We start from the raw sequence: 16,444 nt of genomic DNA on the forward strand, positions 1-16,444 counted from the left end.
AAGTTTCTTCAAGTGCAGTCGCAAAAACCCTTAAGCGCTATGATGAAACTGGCTCTGATGAGGACAGCCACAGCAAAGGAAGACCCAGAGTTACCTCTGCTGCTGAGGATAAGTTCATTGGGGTTAACTGCACCTCAGATTGCAGCCCAAATAAATGTTTCAGAGTTCAAGTAACAGACACATCAACTGTTCAGAGGAGACTGGGTGAATCAGACCTTCATGGTCAAATTGCTGAAAAGAAACCACTACCAAAGGACACCAATAAGAAGAACAGACTTGCTTGGGCCAAAAAACACGAGCAATGTACTTTAGACCGGTGGAAAGCTGTCCTTTGATCTGATGAGTCCAAATTTGAGATTTTTGGTTCTAACCGCAGTGTTTGTGAGACGCAGAGTAGGTGAATGGATTATCTCCGCATGTGTGGTTCTCATTGTGAAGCATGGAGGTGGTGGTGTGATGTTGTGGGGGTGCTTTGCTGGGGACACTGTGATTTATTTAGAATTCAAGGCACACCCAGAATGGCTACGACAGCATTCTGTAGCGATACGCCATCCCATCTGGTTTGGTGCTTAGTGGGATTATCATTGGTTTTCAACAGGCCAATGACCCAAAACACACCTCCAGGCTGTGTAAGGGATATTTAACCAAAGAGAGTGATAAGTGCTGCATCAGATGACCTGGCCTCCACAATCACCTGACCTCAACCCAATTGAGATGGTTTGGGATGAGTTGGACCACAGAGTGAAGGAAAAAAAGCTTACAAGTGCTCAGGGTATGTGGGAACTCCTTCAAGACTGTTGGAAAAGCATTCCTCATGAAGCTGGTTGCGAGCATGCCAAGAGCGTGCAAAGCTGTTATCAAGGCAAAGGGTGGCTACTTTGAAGACTCAAATATATTTTGAAGACTTTTTTGGTTACTACATGATTCCCTATGTGTCATGTCATAGTTTTGATGTCTTCACTATTATTCTACAATGTAGAAAACAGTCAAAATAAAGAAAAACCCTGGAATGAGTAGGTGTGTCTGAACTTTTGACTGGTACTGTAGATATAAAAACTAAATGTAAGAACTAGTCAATAAAAATATGTAATCCACCATTGACCAGCAATGTACAACATTCAAATTACTGTTCATAACAACAAACTTCACTTAACTCTGCATACGATTTCAAGATGCTTCATATTTCCTTTCTTCAATCAAATATTGACAAACTTTTCAAATACGTACACTACCGTTCAAAAGTTTGGGGTCACTTAGAAATGTCCTGTTTTTGAAAGAAAAGCACATTTTTTGTCCATTAAAATAACATCAAATTGATTAGAAGTACAGTGTAGACATTGTTAATGTTGTAAATGACTATTGGAGCTGGAAACGGCAGATATTTTTATGGAATATCTACATAGGCGTGTTATCAGCAACCATCACTCCTGTGTTCCAATGGCAAGTTGTGTTAGCTAATCCAAGTTTATTATTTACAAGGCTAATTGATCATTAGAAAACCCTTTTGCAATTATGTTAGCACAGTTGAAAACTATTGTTCTGATTAAAGAAGCAATAAAACTGGCCTTCTTTAGACTAATTGAGTATCTGGAGCATCAGCATTTGTGGGTTCAATTACAGGCTCAAAATGGCCAGATACAAAGATATTTCTTCTGAAACTCGTCAGTCTATTCTTGTTCTGAGAAATGAAGGCTATTCCATGTGAGAAATTGCCAAGAAACTGAAGCTCTCGTACAACGCTGTGTACTAATCTCTTCACAGAACAGCGCAAACTGGCTCTAACCAAAATAGAAAAAGTGGGAGGCCCCAGTGCACAACTGAGCAGGAGGACAAGTACATTATAGTGTCTAGTTTGAGAAACAGACACCTCACAAGTCCTTAACTGGCAGCTTCATTAAATAGTACCCGCAAAAACACCAGTCTCAACGTCAACAGTGAAGAGGTGACTCCGGGATGCTGGCCTTTAGGCAGAGTTCGTCTGTCCAGTGTCTGTGCTCTTTTGCCCATCTTAATCTTTTCTTTTTATTGGCCAGTCTGAGATATGGCTTTTTCTTTGCAACTCTGCCTAGAAGGCCAGCATCCCCGAGTCGCCTCTACACTATTGACGATGACGTAGCCTTTTAAAATGATAAACTTGGATTCGCTAACACAACGTGCCATTGGAACACAGGAGTGATGGTTGCTGATAATGGGCCTCCGTACACCCATGTAGATATTCCATACAAAATCAGTCGTTTACAGTTACAATAGTAATTTACAACATTAACAATGTCTACACTGTATTTCTGATCAATTTAATGTTATTTTAAAAATGGACAAACAAATATTGCTTTTCTTTCATAAACAATGAATTTTCTAAGTGACCCCAAACTTTTGAACGGTAGTGTATATGTACCGTAATTGTACATTTCTCTAAAATAGACTTAGGTATAGGATAGGTACCAACAAAAGACGAAAAGGGATATAAAATGACAAGTCAGTTGAAACTAAAATGTAGGACACGGTTACCCTGGCTTGAGGTGTTGGGTCTTTTCTGCATGGGATCTAGGCTACTACATCTAAATTATTTGTACCATTTCTAACCTGAGATGCAAAATGCTAGGATGTTGGCTTCCCACGCCTACAGAAAAAGCAGAATAGAGGCAAGACCACAATGCTCAAAGCAGAGAATATATTTACTACTATTACTATAATGCAAACGGTTAGACAAGGAGGTCTTAAACTGACACTTAAACAGTGTGTGTATTATGACTTGTCAGAAGCCCAATTCTCAACAGCAGTATAAGGCCACATTCAAGAGTAATGCTTTATTTGGTAAAAATTGGGCCTGAGGCCATTATCTCCAATCAAATTAAGGTAATGAAAAAGGCCACATGATTATCAGGAGCAACTGGCAATGAAACTGAAAGCCTCCAGAAACCTTCTCCTGATGATAGAGCAATTCCAGGATAGCAATGGCATTGGATAAATTCCCCTCTCGCCAATAGCAACACAAAAATCGAATTTTGACATGTCTACATCAGTAATTAGCTACATTGTCAAAATAATATTTGTGAGGATGATTTGCTTTTACTTATGTATGAATAGAATATGAGGTGGGGGATAGATTTTTTTAGGGGTAAATTGGATTAATGCAATGACAAACCATATGAATGAAGTAGTATAATCACTAGTCAACTAGATTTTTTCCCTAATGCATATGGATTGATTGTAGTATAACTACAAGCAATGGTCTGTTCTGGCTCAACAGTGATATTACCACTTCATAGTTATTTTGTCCCATTGGGAGAACACACAAACGACTACCTTCTCTTCTGAGCAATATTAAAACTACAGGGAGTATAATAAAGTAGGGATGCACTGATACCTCCACAAGTCATAGAACATAACGACATTGACATTTCCCACATCTTGACCAGGCCACTCTCAACATCTAAAATGCAATGACAGACACTCACCTGATAAAGGAGTACTCACTCAAAATAACAAAGACTAGAACAAAAACAAAATTTAAGTAAACATATCCCCTTTATAAATCGCACACAATTACACTACCATAACAAGTCGTGTTAATAAACAACTATTTGCTTAAAATTAAAAAGCAACACTGAACATGAACTTTGCACACAACCCCAATGAACTTATCAGTCCCCTCAAAATCGAACAACATGGACTAAACCCATGTGCAATGTGCAATCTCGCATTTGATGGCAAGTTAGTCTCTCCTCTCATCCTTCTTGTTAAAAGTGTATCCATGCTAGGTTAGACAATTCCCCGCTATGATACTCCAATACTGACTTTGACCTGCCAAACCATCATAACTAAAAGTGGAAAACCCAATGGTAAACCAACATGGCTGACAAAGGCAATAGATGAGTGCTGTTAACGTCACAGTCCAAGTGGGAAACTCTCCATAGACATCCTTCATAGTTTAGGCCACTTCAAGTGACCGTCGATCCTTGAGCAAAATATCCATCACAACCTGTGCATTGGAGAGAAGGGTTGAGTTTTGTGAGGTATTTTTCAATAGACAAACCTATATAAGTGGAAACCAATGTCTGTCTGGATCCATGGAGAGATGGGCAATGTACATTTGAGAACGGATTGATTATAATATAAGTCAATACTATACTGCGCCGTACACCACACTATAAACGTGGTGCAGTCGTTAAGGTTCAAAATAACACCTTAAAGCTGTTAGCGAACAACGTCTTATTCTATAGGGTAAGGGGTGCACTTCCTACCCTAAAATCCGTCTCAATGACAAGAGGAAAGTCATGCAGAACATACATATTTGTGAAGGCCAGGAGTGTGAACTGAGATTCAAACTGACGTACGTCTCGCTACATCTAGTGATGATGCGACCCCTCGTATACCTAACTTATAATCTTCATAATGTACACCAAACGGAGTGTGTGTTTCCCTCTATTTGGCTATTGTCATAATTAACAGGTTTGGTACCATCTCCCAATCAAATTCAATTAAATGATCGAAAAAAAGCCTCATAGAAAATAATGGTCCATTTTCTATCCTCTTCCAGAATTGACAAATTTTGAATGCGATTGACCCGAATCCTGGTGTTTAGAGTAGGAGTGCTAGTGAAAGCCTTTTGTCCTATATGTCCGTCCACCTATCTGTCGCTTTGCTGTCTGTTTGTCCGTCAGCACCAGGGCTCTCTCTGGGCACGTCCTCGGGCAAGGCTGTCACTCCTCTGCCAGGCGCTCCTCATCAGAGCCAGGGCATCGCCACAACGCTTCTGCACCAACGGCTCTGACACCCTCCTACGAGGCAGACACACCTTGATCATCATAAGAAAATGAAAGAGGGGTGGGGAAAAAAAGTGTGAGAAAGAGATTGAGAATGAGACAGAGACACAGGAAATCATGTTATTGATATAATGCTTTTACTGTCACAGCAAATCCTTTCTTCTTCCATTCTTCTCTACCTTACCTGGAAAATGTCTCTCCAGGCACTCTCTAGCGCCTCCAGCAGGCGGTCTCTCTCTTCACAGCCACTGAAGTACAGCACCCAGGGAGGCAGGAACTGAGCTCGGTCCAAAGCAAACTCCTACACACAAAGAAAGAGCGATGGGGAGAGAATGTGAGGGAGAGGTCAAGACAAGAGACATACAGAGGGAGAGAGTAGAGAGTGAGAGAAAGGGAGAATGAAATAATGTTAGAGAAAAAGAGTATGGGGCAAGATAAACAGTCAACTCCAATACCTGTCAATGCCTTTCTAATTTCCCCTCAGGGATTAATAGTAATATTTAATTAAGAAGAAAAATGGATGGGAAGCGCATCTTTCCAGTTTGAAGGTGCTCTTTGGTTAAGGGGTTAGTTGATAATCAAAACACGAGGACCCAAGGCATTCTTCATATAATTCGAGAAACAGGAAAAAGTGTCTGCACATTTCCAGTCAGATGCAAATGTATTTTAATAGTAGCTGAGCTTTCAGTCAGTCGACCTTCATGATAGCTCATCTACTTTTAAAATACATTTCCATCGGACTGGAAGTATGCAGAGACTTTGTCCTGTTTCTCCAGTTTAGCATTTTGCCTCCAGCACCTTTACTAATCATTTTTGGGTGTGCGGTAGATTCAGCCTATTATCTACAATATTCTTCATGTAAATAAAATGCCTTTATAGTGGCGGCATGTTCAATAGAACAAATTCAATTTGTTCTGAGAATTTAATTGAGACACAGAAAGAAAAGACCAGAGAGCACAGGAAAGTGAGGACAAGTGCCATTTGGTCAGAGGTTAGGCAGGCGTGAGGTCACTCACAACAACACAGTACTCCTTGTCGTCCTCCAGGCTAACAGAACTAATGTCAGAGAGCTCAGCTCCGCCCAGCAAACGGAAGAAGCTGGTCTGGCAGTCCTGGTGGCATGTCAGCAGCTCCCTGTCCGTCACCACCAGGCAACAGGGGATACATGGCGTGGGCGCCACTCCCTGGGGGATCACCTGCAGTCACAGAGAGAGAGAGGGCTAAGTAATGAAAACATTTATATGAGGGGGGGGGGGGGGGGGGGGTCTAGGGAAACCAGTCTAATTTAATTATAAAATACAGACATACAGTTGAAGTCGGAAGTTCACATACACTTAGGTTGGAGTCATTAAAACTCGTTAAAACTCCAGAAATTTCTTGTTAACCTCTCGTGGGTAGGGGGCAGTATTTTCACGTCCGGATGAAAAGCGTGCCCAGAGTAAACTGCCTGCTACTCAGGCCCAGATCCTAGGATATGCATATTATTAGTAGATTTGGATAGAAAACACTCAGAAGTTTCTAAAACTGTTCGAATGATGTCTGTGAGTATAACAGAACTCATATGGCAGGCAAAAACCTGAGAAAAAATCCAACCAGGAAGTGGGAAATCTGAGGTTTGTAGATTTTCAACTCTTTGCTTATCCAAGATAGTGGAAATTGGGTCATGTTTCACTTCCTAAGGCTTCCACTAGATGTCAACAGTCTTTAGAACCTTGTTTGAGGCTTCTACTGTGAAGTGGGGGCGAATGAGGGGATTGAGCAAGGTCTCTCCCAGAGTGCCACGATCTGACCATGCGCGTTCATGTGAGAGTTAGCTTGAGTTCCATTGCATTTCTGAAGACAAAGGAATTCTCCAGTTGGAACATTATTGAAGATTTATGTTAAAAACATCCTAAAGATTGATTCTATACTTCGTTTGACATGTTTCTACGGACTGTAATATAACTTTTGGGACTTTTCGTCCATACTTTCCGCTGGACTTGCACGCGCGTTTAGATTGTGTACTGAACGCGCGAACAACAAGGAGGAATTTGGACATAAATGATGGACATTATCGAACAAAACAAACATTTATTGTGGAACTGAGATTCCTGGGAGTGCATTCTGATGAAGATCATCAAAGGTAAGTGAATATTTATAATGGTATATCTGACTTCTGTTGACTCCAACATCACGGATATCTCTTTGGGTTGATTTGTCGTCTGAGCAACGTACTCAGATTATTGCATGGTTTGCTTTTTCCGTAAAGTTTTTTTTTTTTTTTTTTAATCTGACAGCGGATGCATTAAGGAGAAGTGGATCTAAAATTCCATGTATAACACTTATATTTTCATCAACATTTATGATGACTATTTCTGTAAATTGATGTGGCTCTCTGCAAAATCACCGGATGTTTTGGAACTACTGAACATAACGCGCCAATGTAAACTCAGATTTTTGGATATAAAAACGAACTTCACCGAACAAAACATACATGTATTGTGTAACATGAAGTCCTATGAGTGTCATCTGATGAAGATCAAAGGTTAGTGATTCATTTTATCTATATTTCTGCTTTTTGTGACTCCTCTCTTTGGCTGGAAAAATAGCTGTGTTTTTCTGTGACTTGGCTCTGACCTAACATAATCGTTTGGTTTGCTTTCGTTGTAAAGCCTTTTTCAAATCGGACACTGTGGCTGGATTTACAACAAGTGTATCTTTAAAATGGTGTAAAATACATGTATGTTTGAGGAACTTTAATTATGGGATTTCTGTTGTTTTGAATTTGGCGCCCTGCAGTTTCACTGGCTGTTGAAGAGGTGGGACGCTACAGGGCGTCTCACGTATCCTAGAGAGGTTAACAAACTATAGTTTTGGCAAGTCGGTTAAGACATCTACTTTGTGCATGACAAGAAATTTTTACAACAATTGCTTACAGACAGATTATTTCACTGTATCACAATTCCAGTGGGTCAGAAGTTTACATACACTAAGTTGACTGTGGCTTTAAACAGCTTGGAAAATTCCAGAAATCTATGTCATGGCTTTAGAAGCTTCTGATAGGCTAATTGACATAATTTGAGTCAATTGGAGGTGGTGTACCTGAGGATGTATTTCAAGGCCTACCTTAAAACTCAGTGCCTCTTTGCTCGACATCATGGGAAAATCAAAAGAAAATCAGCCAAGACCCCAGAAAAAAAATTGTAGACCTCCACAAGTCTGGTTCATCCTTGGGAGCAATTACCAAACACCTGAACGTATCATGTTCATCTGTACAAACAATAGTACACAAGTATAAACACCATGGGACCACGCAGCCGTCATACCTCTCAGGAAGGAGACATGTTCTGTCTCCTAGAGATTAACGTACTTTGGTGCGAAAAGTGCAAGTCAATCCCAGAACAACAGCAAAGGACCTTGTGAAGATGCTGGAGGAAACAGGTACAAAAGTATCTATATCCACAGTAAAACGAGTCCTATATCGACATAACCTGAAAGACCGCTCAGCAAGGAAGAAGCCACTGCTCCAAAACCGCCATAAAAAAGACAGACTACGGTTTGCAACTGCACATGGGGACAAAGATCGTACTTTTTGAAGATATGTCCTCTGGTCTGATGAAACAAAAATAGAACTGTTTGGCCATAATGACCATCGTTATGTTTGGAGGAAAAAGGGGGAGACTTGCAAGCCGAAGAACACCATCCCAACCGTGAAGCACGGGGGTGGCAGCATCATGTAGTGGGGGTGCTTTGCTGCAGGAGGGACTGGTGCACTTCACAAAATAGATGAAATCATGAGGAAGGAACATTATGTGGATATATTGAAGCAACATCTCAAGACATCAGTCAGGAAGTTAAAGCTTGGTCGCGAATGGGTCTTCCAAATGGACACTGACCCCAAGCATAGTTCCAAAGTTGTGGCAAAATGGCTTAAGGACAACGACGTCAAGGTATTGGCGTGGCCATCACAAAGCCCTGACCTCAATCCCATCGAAAATTTGTGGGCAAAACTGAAAAAGCGTGTGCGAGCAAAAAGGCCTTATAAACCTGACTCAGATACACCAGCTATGTCAGGAGGAATGGGCCAAAATTCACCCAACTTATTGTGGGAAGCTTGTGGAAGGCTACCCGAAACGTTTGACCCAAGTTCAACAATTTAAAGGCAATGCTACCAAATACTAATTGAGTGTCTGTAAACTTCTGACTCACTGGGATTGTGATGAAAGAAATAAAAGTTTAAATAAATCATTCTCTCTATTATTATTCTGACATTTCACATTGTTAAAATGAAGTGGTGATCCTAACTGACCTAGGACAGGGAATTTTTACTAGGATTAAAAGGTCAGGAATTGTGAAAAACTGAGTTTAAATGTATTTGGCTAAGCAAAGAGGCACTGAGTTTGAAGGTAGGCCTTGAAATACACACATATAAATGTGTGTATGTAAACTTCTGACTTCAACTGTATTTAGCCTATGTACTTAAAACCTCTTGAAGCTAGGGGGCAGAATTTTTATGTTTGGGAAAAAAAACGTTCCCAAGGTAAATGGACTATTTCTCAGGCTCAGATATTAGAATATGTCAAAATATTGTCTGTGAGTATAACAGAACTGATTTTGCAGGCGATAACCTGAGGAACTCCAACCCGGAAGTGCTTAAAAAAATAAATAATCCTTGTTCCATTGCTTGCCCGTCTATTTAAAGGCGTATCAACCAGATTTCTTTTCCAATGGCTTCCTCAGGCTGTGACCAGTCTTTAGACATAGTTTCAGGCTTTTATTTTGAAAAATTAGCGAGATTTATCAAAACGCGTCAGTGGATGACCAGGTGTCCTTTGATTGGTTCCTGCGCAGGAGAGATTTGGCTCTACATTTTCTATCTCTGTAGAATTGAACAGTTTACCGTCTGGTTGAAATATGATCGATTATGTATGTTAAAAACAACCTGAGGATTGATTATAAAAAACCTTTGACATGTTTCTACGAACATTACGGATACTTTTTGGAATTTGTCTGCCCTTCAGTACCAGAACGAGCTTGTGGTTTTCTGAACATAACGCGCAAACCAAATGGCGATTTTTGGTTATAAAACGAATCTTTATCGAACAAAAAGAACATTTGTGTAACTGCGAGTCTCGTGAGTACAAACATCTGAAGATTATCAAAGGTAAGCGATTCATTTTATTGCTTTTCTGACTTTCGTGACCAAGCTAATTTAAGGCTAGCCTTTCTAGCAGTGATTGATACACTCACAAACGCTTGGATTGCTTTCGCTGTAAAGCATATTTTCAAAATCTGACACGATAGGTGGATTAACAACAAGCTAAGCTGTGTTTTGGTATACTTCACTTGTGATTCCATGATTATAAATATTTTTAGTATTATTTTTGAGTTTGGCGCGCTGCCAATTCAGCGGTTGTTTACGAAAATGATCCCGTAAAAGGGATCCGTGCGGCAAGAAGTTAAGAGCTATAGATAAACAAAATAAAAATAATCTGGAATTCAAGATTTAAAATCATGGAAAGATCACTTTTCTGCAGTGAATCTTCGATTTAATCTGGAGGAACTGTACTCAAAAGGTGGGAGAGAAGGAACGACATGGTGTGGGACAGTTCATGCATACAAAGGTTTTGAATACTACTAGGGTATTCTGCTCCTCATGCCAATAACATGGCAAAATCTGCATGTACAGCCATGCATGGTCACTAATTTTCCCACAGGGCTGTGAGCAAAGCCAAGCAGCCATGAGGTGAGTTTTAAACATGTGCTGGGAAGTATGTAGGTGATATGTGAGTGTGTGTACACGGTGTGTGTGAGTCAAAGTGCATCTGTGTCAGAGTGCAGCGTGTGTGTCCTCACCCCTTTGGAGACTGACTGGCAGAGCACCAGCATCCAGTCGGACATGTCTCCCTCATTGTCAGCGCTCAGCACCAGAGGAGGCCGCTCTGTGAGGATCACCTGGAAGGCATGAGGCAGCTCTGTGCTGTTGGAGCGCCGGCAACCTCCGCAGTGCTCACCCCTGGATTAAGAAAAAGAGAGAGTACACATAGATGGTCAAACAACAATTAAAAGATGAAGTCAACCATAGCCTACTATTTCCAATTAAATAAGAGAGGGTAAAACATTTTATTTTCATAGCAATAGATATAGTATCTATGGGTATTTCTCAAATAATGACTTCGGATGATTCAGCAAAATAAGTGTGATCAACTATGTTTGAACCCAGTCCACTTGTTCTAACCACTTGATCCATAAAAGCTCTAGCCACAAATCCATTCTCTTGTGAAAATTACCCCACCATAAACATACACAGCACACACGAGTATGAGCAGTAACACAGTATGACTTACCCCATAGTGATGGACATCAGTGGTGTCGCATCACTCTTGTCTGTATACTGGTACAGATTCCCATTGCTGAACAAGAGGATCACATTATTGAAATATATTATTGTATGTAATGTATGAAAAAGCTATTCATATGAAATGTATGATTGGCATTATATTATTACATTTAATATTGCAGTTTCATTAAAATAAGAACAGCATGTTAAATGGTTATTGTAGCCATTCTTCAACCTGTTAAAGTAAAGTTGCACAACATTCTATTACAAATGTAAGAGGCAGATATGTAAAATCGGTAACACTTAAAGCATTCAGGTATAATGCTTTATTACTTGTTTTAAGCATGTATGAGCCTTCATAATGTCTAATAAGGTGTTGTCTCCATACTGCTTGTTGATATTTGGCTTTTTACTCTTAATAACTATTTAATCAAACTGTATTAAACAAATTTATCAACGCCTTAGCTTTGTCCTCACACAACTTTTTCACCCTGGACACTTTATCTGGACATAGATCTGCAGGACCTCCTCCAGTCGAAAAATAGCTAAGTAACATTATGCCTTCTCATTGCATTCGCTGTACTCATAATATACAGGAGAACTATCATGTTATGGTGAGGATAGCAGAGTTGTAAGCTCTGCATCAGACGCAAATCGTTAGGCAAGAGGAATTTAAGTGTAGGAAAGAATGATACAGCGTCTGTGCTACCAATAAATACAGGTAGTTGTGTTAATCCCCCTGCACAGTCCCAGCAGCCAGATCATTTTCTCATGGCTTCTGGAAATCAATGCTGTCGGCATGCCACACCGGTGCCGCTCACTCAGGCGATATTAACTTTCACCCGGTTTTCCCCACTGTGTCAGAGCCCGAGCCTTCTCATGTCTCTCCTCTACCCAAGTCTGAGCTGCCGAAGCCTCCCTCCCACAAATTGAAAACCCTAGTCATTTGAGACTCCATTACCCGCAATATTAGACTTAAAAATAATCAACCAGCGATCATTCATTGTTTACCAGGGGGCAGGGCTACCGACGTAAAGGCTAATCTGAAGATGGTGCTGGCTAAGGCTGAAACTGGCGCGTGTAGATGGCATAGGGGTATGTTGTCCACGTCGGCACTAACAATGTTAGGATGAAACAGTCAGGTCACCAAGCGCAACATAACTTCAGCTTGTAACTTAGCTAGAAAGATGTGTTGGAATCAAGTAATTGTCTCTGCCCCCCTCCCAGTTAAGGGGAATGATGAGCTCTACAGCAGACTTGCACAACAAACGCTGGTTGAAAACTGTTTTCTGCCCCTCCTAAAAGATAGAATTTGTAGATAACTGGCCCTCTTTCTAGGACTCCCCCACAAACAGGACCAAGCCTGGCCTGCTGGGGGTGCTGACTCCATTCAAGTTGGAGGGGTGCTCTCGTCTTCTCTATCAACATAGACAGGGCACTAACGCCACAATGTTAGCCAGCCTAACAGCTTTACCCATTGAGACCCCCGTTTCTGTGCATCGATCTAGAAAAAAAGAATGCATTTGTCTTCTGAGCTTCAATTCATGAAATCTATGGAGCCTCATCAATCACTTTATATAGCTATTGTCAATCACTTTATACAGTGTTCCCTGAAATTCTAAAATCGGACTTCGTAGTCATGGCAGATATTAACATTTTTGGTGACTTCAATATTCACATGGAAAAGTCCACAGACCCACTAAAAGGCTTTCAGAGCCATCATTGATCCAGTGGGTTTTGTCCAACATGCGTTAAGTTTACATTGGAACGGAAATGTCGCTCCACCAAACTGGAAGACTTCCGACAAGCTTGGAAAGACAATACCGTGCAATATCGAAGAGCCCTCACTGCTGCTCGATCTGCCTACTTTTCCAAACGGATTGAGGAGAATAAAAACAAAAAAATCCCCCCCCAAAAATGTTATACTGTCGCAAAGCCCAAGTTATGGCCTTCACTTCAGCAGTAATGAATTCATTAACCTATTTCCCCTCAGGAGACTGAAAAGATTTGGCATGGGTCCTCAAATCCTCAAAAGGTTTTACAGCTGCACCATCGAGAGCATCCTGACAGGTTGCATCACTGCCTGGTAGGGCAACTGCTCGGCCTCCGACCGCAAGGCACTACAGAGGGTTGTGCGAATGGCCCAGTACATCACCGGGGACAAGCTTCCGCCATTCAGGACCTTTATACCAGGCAGTGTCAGAGGAAGGCCCTAAAAATTGTCAGACTCCAGCCACCCGAGTCAGACTGTTCTCTCTGCTACCGCATGGAAAGCAGTACCTGAGCGCCAAGTCTAGGTCCAAGAGGCTAAACAGCTTCTACCCCCAAGCCATAAGACTCCTGAACAGCTAATCAAATGGCAACCCGGACTACTTGCATTGCCCACGCCACCTTCTACACTGCTGCTACTCTCTGTTATTATCTATGCATAGTCACTTTAATAACTCTACCTACACATACATATTACCTCAATTACCTCAACACCGGTGCCCCCACACACTGACTCTGTACTGGTACCCCCTGTATATAGCCCCGCTATTGTTATTTACTGCTGCTCTTTAATTATTTGTTATTCTTATCTCTTACTTCTTTTTTTAGGTATTTTCCTCAATCTGCATTTTTGGTTAAGGGCTTGTAAGTAAGCATTTCACTGTAAGGTCTACCTACACCTGTTGTATTCGGCGCATGTGACAAATAACATTTGATTTGATCATTAGAAAGCAAATTAAGGACTCCTCTTTGAACATGCATATTTCTCTAAAACGCATTTGTCCTGAGTCTGCACAGAACTGCCAAGACCTAGGATCAATGGAGATGGAGTTAAAAAAAAATTCCTGTATCTCTCGACGCATTTATGAAAATAGTCATGGCCTCTAAACCTTCCAGCTCCCTACTGGACCCTATTCCAACTAAACTACTGAAATAACTAATTCCTGTGTTAACCATAATAAACGTCTTCCTATCCTCCGGATGTATACCAAACTCACTAAAGGTGGTAGTAATAAAGCCTCTCCTGAAAAAGCCAAACCTTAACCCGGAAAATGTTAAAAACTAAAAACCGGCCTATATCGAATCTACTTCCTGCCATCCTGAAAAAAAAAAATACAAAAGGATCCAGTCTCTTTTAGACCCCATCATAGTACTGAGACCACGCTTGTGAAGGAGGTAAATTACCTTACAATGGCGTCAGACCAAGGTTTTGCATCCATCCTTGTGCTCCTAGACCTTAATGCCGCTTGACACCATCGATCCCAACATTCTTTAGGCGAGATTGGATACTCTAAATCAACACGGACAAGTTCTTGCCTGGTTTAGATCTTATCAGTCGGAAATATATGGGTTCGTCTCGGTGGATGGTTTGTCCTCTGACAAATCAATCGCAAGTTTCAGTGTTCCTCAAGGTTCTGTTTTAGAACCACTACTGTTTTCACTATATTCTACCTCTTGGTGATGTCATTCGTAAACACAATGTCAATTTTCACTAATATGCGGATGATACACAGATTTACATTGATGAAAATTGCCTACCCTGGAAGCCTGTGCTTCAGACATAAGGAACCGAGATGCTAGTTCTAGGTCCAAGAAACAAAGAGAGCTGCAGTTTGATCTGACAATTAATCTTGATGGTTGTACAGCAGTCTCAACAAAAAAAAACTGAAGAACCTTGGTGTTACTCTGGACCTTGATCTCTCATTTGATGAACATATCAAGAATATTTCAAGGGCAGCTTTTTTTCCATCTTCGTAACATTGCAAAAAATCTGAACGTTTTGCCAAATATTTATGCAGAAAACCTAATCCATGCTTTTGTCACTTCTAAATTAGACTACTGCAATGCTGTACTCTCCAACTACCCGGATAAAGCACTAAATAGACTTGACTAGAAACAAAAAATTTGATCATATTACTCCACTGCTAGCCTCTCTACACTGTCGTCCTGTTAAGACTAGGGCTGATTTCAAGGTTTTACTGCTAACCTACAAAGCATACATGGACTTGCTCCTACCCATCTCTCCGATTTGGTCCTGCCGTACATACCTACACGTATGCTACAGTCACAAAACACAGGCCTACTTATTGTACATAGAAATTCTAAGCAAACAGCCAGAGGCAGGGCTTTCTCCTATAGAGCTACATTTTCATGGAATGGTCTGCCTATCCATGTGAGAGACGCAGATTCTTGACCTTTGTATTTATTAGGGATCCCCATTAGCTGCTGCCAAGGCAGCAGCTACTCTTCCTGGGGTCCAAACACAATAAGGCACTTACATCACACATAAAACAAAAGATAACAGTACATAATATACCTGCCTTGTTGATAGCGTTGTTAAGAAGGCAGAGCAGCGCTTTATTATGGACAGACTTCTCCCCATCTTAGCTACTGTTGTATCAACATGTTTTGACTATGACAGTTTACAATCCAGGGTTGCTCCAAGCAGTTTAGTCACCACAACTTGCTCAATTTCCACATTATTAACTACAAGATTTAGTTGAGATTTAGGGTTTAGTGAATGATATGTTCCAAATACAATGCTTTTAGTTGTTGAAATATTTAAGACTAACTTTTTACTTTCCACCCATTCTGAAACGAACTGCAGCTCTTTGTTAAGTGTTGCAGTCATTTCAGTTGCTGTAGTAGCTTACGTATATAGTGTTTAGTCATCCGCATACAGACACACTGACTTTACTCAAAGCCATGTCATTAGTGCCTCCAGGACACCTATACCCCCCGATGTCACAGGAAGGCCATAAAGATCATCAAGGACAACAACCAACCAAGCCACTGCCTGTTCACCCCGCTATCATCCAGAAGGCGAGGTAAGTACAGGTGCATCAAAGCGGGGACCGAGAGACTGAAAAACAGCTTCTATCTCAAGGCCATCAGACTATTAAACAGCCATCACTAACACTGAGTGGCTGCTGCCAACATACTGACTCAACTCTAGCCACTTTAATAATGGAAAAACTTATGTAATAAATGTATCACTAGCCACTTTAAACAATGCCACTTTATATAATGTTTACATACCTTACATTACTCATCTCATATGTATATACTGTACTCTATACCATCTACTGCATCTTGCCTATGCCGTTCGGCCATCACTCATTCATATATTTTTATGTACATATTCTTATGCATTCCTTTACACTTGGATGTGTATAAGGTAGTTTTGAAATTGTTAGGTTAGATTACTTGTTAGATATTACTGCATGGTCGGAACTAGAAGCACAAGCATTTGATTTGATTAGTAAAGATTGAAAAAAAGGTGCCTAGACAGCTGCCCTGGGAAATTCCTGAGTCTACCTGGATTATGTTATAGAGGTTCCATTAAAGAGCATCCTCTGTGTTCTGTCAG

General features: G+C 40.8%; 1 protein-coding gene across 1 annotated transcript in view; it reads right to left on the reverse strand.

Moving 5' to 3' along the window:
• Positions 1-2,319: 2,319 nt before the first annotated feature.
• Positions 2,320-16,444, reverse strand: part of LOC120059280 (pleckstrin homology domain-containing family M member 2-like) — a 53,163-nt gene continuing 39,038 nt past the window's right edge. The window contains exons 16-20 of the mRNA XM_039008214.1: positions 11,093-11,158; positions 10,602-10,761; positions 5,783-5,962; positions 4,951-5,067; positions 2,320-4,798 (exon numbers count right to left, since the gene is read on the reverse strand). Of these exons, the coding sequence (XP_038864142.1) occupies positions 4,661-4,798; positions 4,951-5,067; positions 5,783-5,962; positions 10,602-10,761; positions 11,093-11,158 (661 nt within the window). The 3' untranslated portion in view covers positions 2,320-4,660. The remainder of the gene's footprint in view (positions 4,799-4,950; positions 5,068-5,782; positions 5,963-10,601; positions 10,762-11,092; positions 11,159-16,444) is intronic.

Source organism: Salvelinus namaycush, chromosome 14 (genome assembly GCF_016432855.1).
Source record: "Salvelinus namaycush isolate Seneca chromosome 14, SaNama_1.0, whole genome shotgun sequence".
NCBI classification, from domain to species: domain Eukaryota; kingdom Metazoa; phylum Chordata; class Actinopteri; order Salmoniformes; family Salmonidae; genus Salvelinus; species Salvelinus namaycush.